General features: G+C 36.6%; 1 protein-coding gene across 2 annotated transcripts; it reads left to right on the top strand.

Annotated features, from left to right (window-relative positions):
• Positions 1-794: 794 nt before the first annotated feature.
• LOC113349921 (U-box domain-containing protein 3-like) lies at positions 795-5,058 on the top strand. 2 transcript variants are annotated; one of them, XM_026593968.1, is made up of 6 exons: positions 795-1,311; positions 2,089-2,369; positions 2,496-2,612; positions 2,722-4,458; positions 4,560-4,696; positions 4,796-5,058. In XM_026593968.1, the coding sequence occupies exons 2-5, from the start codon at positions 2,094-2,096 to the stop codon at positions 4,623-4,625; spliced, it is 2,196 nt and encodes a 731-aa protein (XP_026449753.1). In that variant the 5' UTR covers positions 795-1,311; positions 2,089-2,093; the 3' UTR covers positions 4,626-4,696; positions 4,796-5,058. The 2 variants fall into 2 exon arrangements, with proteins under 2 accessions (XP_026449753.1, XP_026449754.1); XM_026593969.1 differs by lacking the exon at positions 795-1,311 and adding an exon at positions 1,336-1,955.
• Positions 5,059-7,594: the final 2,536 nt, after the last annotated feature.

Genomic DNA, 7,594 nt, shown 5'->3' with positions numbered 1-7,594 from the left:
TGAAAACGAGTACAACTTTTTAAACGATTTGAAACTGAGTACGAAGTCATACCCATTCTTAACTCGGGTATAAAATGGATTTTAATTTTATTTGATGTTTAAAAAGACATAATTCACAAATAAAAAAGAAAAAGTTTACCCATAATCGGTTTATGTTCATGCCCATATAAACCGATTCTGGATAATCGGTTGATTTTCATGTCCATATAAACCGATCTGGGTAGAAGGAAGTTTCAGAAAATCTCTGTATGTTTTTGAGGTTACAATCGGTTGATACCAATGGCAACATATACCGATTCTGAGTTGGTGTTCTTCAAAAAATTTCAAAATTTCAAATTTTTTCATGTTCAGATGATTCATTAACACAACTTAATTTCACATGTAACACGATATTTTACCACTAATCACCCGAATTAACAGTAATTAATTAGAGGTAAATTAACCATTAAAAAATAGTTGGTTAAGACTTTTCATTTTACTTCAAAATGTCTTTTTTTTGTCACGTAGTGATAGGCCCAAATTAATACTTATAGCCACAATTTAGCGAGGTTTATTTGTATATTCCCATTTTGGAGTTGGTATCAGTGTTAGTATACATCGTTACTGATAGAGAAACCACGAAATCCCGAGAAATTTGGGCTCGCTTAGCAGGATAAAGGAGGAGTAAATTTGTAGGACCAAGTTAGGTCACATGTTATGTTTTTATATGCTTGGGGGAAATTTTCCATTAAAGAGTATATTCTACACATAAGAATGGCCTATGTGGGACACTAGGGTTCTTTCTTTTTAATATTAATTGAAATTGAACTTTGTTATTATCCAAATCAATCTATAAATTGTTTTCATTAACCCCCATCTTTCATATACCATTTCTAGGATTTTTGTAGCCACCATTTGTTATCCATTTTTAGATTTTATCATATCAAAAAGATTTTTTTCTTTTTTTAATATAAAAGCTGTTGTATGACCTAAAAGAAAAGCTGCCTTTATTGTGAGATCATTTGATTTTGTCACATTTTCTGGCCTTTGAATTTCTTAATCTTAATCAATGATTTCACCAAATATCAACTATTTAAAACAGGGTCCCATTTTTCCAGCAACTCTCTCTCTTTTTCTCCCCACTTCCAAGTTCTAACTGAAAGTCTGCAACTCCTCTCTCCCTATCTCTCATTAGAGTTGTGCTATGAATGGGAAGGGAGATACACAGTGATCAGCAGATCAAGTTGTCAGTTGAATGCTTTTATCTAACTTGCGGTTCAGCTCAGATTTGTTGTTTCCTTCCACTATCTTGAGATAGAGTAAAATTAAAAGGTTAGTGTGTTTGGGTTTGGGCTTGTGATAATTTTTTATGATTCTTTTAGATTAGTTTTTTTCTTGATTGCATATGAACTCCAGTTAGTATTGCTCCTTTTTTGTTGATTAGTAGAATCTTGTACATCCTAATTTACTGATCAACAGTAATACACTTAGAAGCACCTGATAGTTTATAAATTATGTTTTTCTTCTCCTGGCAAATATGTTTGAAGACTGAGATTTAGTTTGTTTTGTCATTGGTTATCTAATTGAAGTAGGGTTTTAGGTTTTTGGTTGGTGTATTTAGATTTTAGAAAGGGGTATGTGTGTTTAAGCTGAGGTTTTTCTTGTAAGTAACTTGGCTATTGGTTTACGGATCATAGGATATGAACATGATGAGACTTGAGATGATTAGTTTGGGAATTCTGAGTTGATTTTAATTCTTAATTCTGAACAGTGGTAAAGTTTTTTAGGGGAATCTGAATCTCCTTTAAATATGTTTTAACTTTTAAATAATTTTCTTTTGACATCATATGAATGGGTATTGACGGCAATCTAAGGCTGCGGAAACTAGTTGCCAGACCAAGGAAAGTAAAGAACAAGTTGACTGCCGAGGTTTAGATTCGTTGGCTAGTTTTCTGTTGAACTGTTTTAAGCAAGAGGTTTATGGAATTGAAACTTTAATTTTGAATTTCTGTAGCATTAGGATTTGCTGTTGATATTAATTCTTGTTCGTAATTATTTTTTTTTTTTTGAAGCAACTTGTTCATATATGTTTTCCCCTCATGCAAACAGGTCCAATGGAGAAAAAATCTGTAAGATGTTTGATCAACAGTATATCCCGCTTCATTCTCTTAGTTGCATGCCATACTATGGACTCTGCAATCATAGAGAGGGATTATGTAAACATGGTTGGTTTGTTAAAACTTTTGAAGTCGGTGCTGGATGAAATAGTTGATTCCTCGGTTCCTTTGGATGCAAACCTCGTTAAAGAACTTGAGGAATTGGATGTAATTGTTAATGAGGCCAGAGAATTCTTGGAGAAGTGGTGCTTAAAGATGAGCAAGACAGTCAGTGTGAGTCCCTTCACTTTCCCTTAATCATCAAGTATATGGACTCACAGTCGTTATAGTTGGTTCGGGTGGTTTCTGTGTTGTAATATATTGTTTATGATTAGTTTACTTTTCCGTCGGCATATCTAGGTTCTGCACAGTGAACCTTTGGCGGTGAAGGTCCAGAGTTCCACATTGGAGATCATAAGCATACTTTGTAGACTCCTACGGGCATCTCCACTTGGTTCACATTTATCAGCCATTCAGGTACTTGAGTATGGAGCATTACCTTTTCATTATATTTCGCTTGTAGTATGGTGTTTATGATCTCTTGAATATCGTCTATGTAGTTTTGAAATGTCAGCTTTCTTTACAGAAAAATATGCAAGAATTTCAGTATCAGGAGCGCGATAGAATATCACTCGTCATAGAGGAGGCTCTGGGGGATCAAAAGGAAAATCTTGTTCCTTGTGCTGAGCATCTAATCCGAATTATGAGGGCACTTAGTTTGACATCAAATCAAGAGTTGCTGACAGAGAGTATGGCCTTGGAGAAGGCAAGAGTTAAGACTCGATCCTTGAAAAAGGAAAATGTGTTAGACCTCATTAACCAGATTGTCACTCTCATCTCACATGTTCGTGATTGCATAGTTGAACTCGCCTTATTTGAAGAAACACCTAGGGTTCCACCCGTCCCTTCGTATTTTCGTTGTCCACTGTCTTTGGAACTTATGTCAGACCCTGTAATAGTTGCCTCTGGACAGACCTATGAGAAATCTTTTATTCAGAAGTGGCTAGATCATGGGCATAATATATGCCCTAAAACCAGGCAAACTCTTACTCATACAAATCTTATTCCAAATTATACAGTGAAGGCTCTAATCGATAATTGGTGCGAGGAAAACAACATAAGTTTTTCCAATATCAGCAAGAAGGCTAGCAATGAGACACCTTCCCTCTCATCTCTATCTCAAGAAATCAATCATGTAAGTAGCTTATCTGGTTCTTTACATAGTAGTACTTCCTCTTCAAGGTCCTCTCATGGAATTCAGAATGAGCCTGAGAAGCGAGGGGTGGAGTTGTCATCATCAGGTAGATACAGCAGTGTCACTGAGGCTTCAGTGGATGTCATATCTGAAGGTCCGTCGTTTTCTCCTTTACATAGAGCTTCTACATTTTCACCATCCCCATCAGAAGAAAGATTTCATAGATCGGAGTCGAGAATATCAATGAATGAGGATGGAAACAGTAACCATCAAAGAAGTCTGTCTCTTCCATCTACAGATTCTGGGTCTGATGACTTGACCTCTTCTTCCCATGTTAAACAGCTAGTTGAAGATTTAAAGAGCCATTCAACTGAAGCACAAACTGCAGCTGCGGTAGAGTTGCGGCTACTTACAAAGCACAATAAGGGGAATCGCGTTATTGTGGCCGAATGTGGGGCCATAGCACCATTAGTTTCACTGCTGTACTCGAGGGTGAAGCTCACTCAAGAGCATGCTGTGACAGCTCTTCTGAATCTATCCATCAACGGAGATAATAAGGTAAAGATTGCAGAAGCTGGGGCCGTGGAACCCCTTATTCTTGTTCTTAGATCGGGAAGCGAAGGAGCCAAAGAGAATTCTGCCGCTACTCTTTTCAGTCTCTCTGTTTTGGAGCAGTACAAGATTATGATTGGACGTTCCGGTGCAGTGAAGGCCTTGGTGGACCTTCTAGGTACTGGAACTCTAAGAGGAAAGAAAGATGCAGCTACAGCCTTGTTCAATTTATCTATATTTCACGAGAACAAAGCATGGATAGTTCAAGCTGGAGCAGTAAAATACCTCATCAAGCTGATGGACCCTGATTCAGGGATGGCTGACAAAGCCCTTGCTCTGCTTGCAAACCTATCAATGATTTCAGAGGGACGCTTAGAAATTACTCGTGAAGGTGGGATTCCTTTACTTGTTGAGGCTATAGAAGTTGGGTCTCAAAGGGGAAAAGAGAACGCTGCCTCCATTGTATTGCAATTATGCCTTAGCAGCTACAAGTTCTGCAGCCTAGTTCTGCAAGAAGGCGCTGTGCCACCTCTTGTTGCATTATCTATGTCTGGTACACCAAGAGCCAAGGAGAAGGTATGCAACAAACAATTCCATTTACAAGATGAATGAAAACTGTTCTTTTCCTTCCCGGTGAACAGTATATTATTAATTGATAATATGCTTGTTTTGGGCAGGCACAACAAATACTTAGTCATTTCAGGGATCGGCGCGAGGGGGTTAATGGGAAGGCAAAATCATGATAAAAGGCATTCGATTATTTGGTTGTTTCCATGCTTCATAAATCGTGAGCTTGGTTTTTCTCCAAATCTATGTAAGTTACTGAACATAGAATACTATTTGAGAGTACTTTTTCCTAAGGAATGAACTTTGGGCATATTTTGGGTACTTATACAAGTTCTTTGGATCACAGATGGCTTGAAGTAGCAGATCTGGCATTGATTTTGTGAATTAGTTTCCTGTTGTATGATGAACACTGAAACCGAAAATGGAGCTGTCAAGCAGCTTCTTAGTTTCGTTATACATAATGTTTGTAACTGTACTAGGCCTTCAATTAGAAGTTAAGGATGCATTTGTAATATATATCTTCAAAATCTGTAATTTTTTTTAAATGAATTAATACATGTTAGTTCATTTTTACACTACAAATAGGATAACCTCATTGGAGTTTTTGTGTTCGTATAACATGATAGTTCATTGTTCTTATTGATATGCTGCGAATCACACAACATTGGGAACTTGTTTTGTTCAATCTTAACTCCTGCAACGCATATTCCCTCTGTCCCACTAATAGACAATGTAGTACGCCTCGGCCGAGTCAGCCGAGTTACACTAATAGACAATGTAGTACGCCTCGGCCGAGTCAGCCGAGTTACACTAATAGACAATGTAGTACGCAGCCGAGTTACTCGTGAGTAACCCAGGTATCGGTCTTTGGCCGGTACGATCCTTAAAAACTCGGCGGAGCAGGATATTCTCTATTTACTCACCGAGTTAGTAGTGACTCAGACCGAGTCAGTTTTACTGAGTCACGAATAACTCGGCAGACTAAGATCAAAATAGTTCCCAAACCATTTTATAACACCCTAAAAACTTAAACCAATACTGGAGGCACAAGAAACATCCAGCTCCATAAGTTTCTACTTTTTTTTGAACTAGTTTTTCACCATTTTTCTTCTCCTTTTTCTTCCACATCACGAACAGTTCACATATCTAAAAATTGTATGTACATGTATGACTCACTGAGTTACTCGGTATGGATCGGCCGGGGTTTGGGAAATACTCAGGGATCGGTCTCCAGCTGAGCCGGGGCCGATCCCCAAATCGTACTACATTGCTAATAGATTACCTATTCGTTCTTAAATTTTGTCCCATTAATAAGTGATCTATATCATCAAATAAGGAATATTTCTAAAAATACCCTTTTAATTGATTATCATTAGTATAAAAACTATCTATAATTTGATAGTCGTGTTTATACTCGTTTCGTAGATGTTTTAAAATGCTTTTGATGTATAAAGTTTACGAATATCTATGGTATAGTCTTAGAGATAAATCATTTCTAAATTTTACTAATTATTATCCATAAAGGTATAGTGAAAAATACTTAAAACATAAAAATACTCTTCCCTCCTACTTGTCTTAAAAATTGTGCAAACTTAAACTAGGTCATTTATTAGGGAGGCAGAGAGAATATGAATTAACAAAGCTCTATTATACTCAAAGTAGTTAATGTCATGTATCGGTATCGTATCGGCAGGGTCCGATACAGCTGTACAAAAGATTACGTCGAATTAAGACTATAATGTTAAATCTAAAAGAATTGGTGCCATATCATGCATTCATTCTCAAGATCAAAGGCTTTACAGAACAAATTCAGTCTCATTCCACTATCTATCCCATATTTACTACTCCTATTTCAGATGACCATGTCGTTGCTACTAATCTGAATTGACGATGATAAAGATAAAAGCAACGATAATGTTTGAAAAATCTCCTGAAGAAAGAAAATCAACAATAAAGAATCATAGTTGTTTCAAGGATAAAAAAACTCATTAAAAAAATTAAATAGTTGGAAATTTCTTTATAGAATCGGATTGAGTTTTCAAGGGTACAAAAGGAGGAGATAATTAGGAGGAAGGGTTTTGTTTACAGATTTTCAGATCTAAATAATTTATCCTACCAAATTACCATTACCGATATTATCAGTGTATCAGTGAACCTGATATATCGGTCTGTACCAGCCGATATGAGTGTTTTTATTGTTCAATCCTTATATCGCCGATATTTTAGATATCGCAAGGGTTTCTCCCGATACACGATGAAAACCTATAATATCGGCCGGTATAACCGATACTGACTACCTTGGTTAAACTGTAGCTTGTCATAAATATTTTGATCTACATAAAGAGTGAGGATCCGTTAGCGTTGTTATTCTCACTCTCTCACCATTTCAACAACAATTTTTCTATAAAAGACGTCGAAACTATGAATTAGAAGTTAATTTCTCGGCACTATGTATAACGACATAATATACCACTTCAAAGAAGAGTTACTATAATGAACCCCAAACACTATTGTATAAAAAAATGATATACCACTTTGAAGATGAGGTTTGGTATATGTATAACGACATAATCTGCCATTTCAAAGAAGAGTTGCTATAATGAACCCCAAACACTATTGTATAACAACATAATCTACCACTTTGAAGATGAGGTTTGGTATAAAGTGAAGGGGGGGGGGGGGGGGGGGGGGGGGGGGGGGGGGGGGGAATAGGAGTATAACAACCACACCCAATATTTCATTCGGCAATCTATATGAACTAACTCCAATATAATTCTAAGAGAACCAGCTTATAAAGCAAGCTCAATCAAGAAATATATCCAAGAGTTATATCTCAATTTCTCAATATAATCTGCAATCGAACATATATAAATATGTGAGCCCGATTGATATGAGAAATAACTCGGACGGTACCAAAGACCAATGCCCAAGTGTCAATCAATTTATATCAACAACCAAAGGTTGAATTTACCAATTGATTGATCTACGCACAACCTGTGATATTTCAATTATATAAACAAATATAATGCGGAAAAGAAATAACACAGACACCGGGAGTTTTGTTAACGAGGAAACCGCAAATGCAGAAAAACCCCGGGACCTAGTCCAGATTTGAAAACCACACTGTATTAAGCCACTACAGAAA

The sequence above is a fragment of the Papaver somniferum genome, chromosome 2 (genome assembly GCF_003573695.1).
Source record: "Papaver somniferum cultivar HN1 chromosome 2, ASM357369v1, whole genome shotgun sequence".
In the NCBI taxonomy this organism is placed as follows: Eukaryota; Viridiplantae; Streptophyta; class Magnoliopsida; order Ranunculales; family Papaveraceae; genus Papaver; species Papaver somniferum.
This window is presented reverse-complemented; position numbering and strand designations above follow the sequence as displayed.

What these genes read in the sequence shown, in the direction of transcription:
- LOC113349921 (XM_026593968.1), top strand. Translation starts at nt 2,094, where the DNA reads ATGGAGAAAAAATCTGTAAGATGTTTGATCAACAGTATATCCCGCTTC. An exon ending in AGATGAGCAAGACAGTCAGT is followed by an intron (nt 2,370 to 2,495) that starts GTGAGTCCCTTC and finishes CGGCATATCTAG; the next exon opens with GTTCTGCACAGTGAACCTTT. An exon ending in CACCAAGAGCCAAGGAGAAG is followed by an intron (nt 4,459 to 4,559) that starts GTATGCAACAAA and finishes TGTTTTGGGCAG; the next exon opens with GCACAACAAATACTTAGTCA.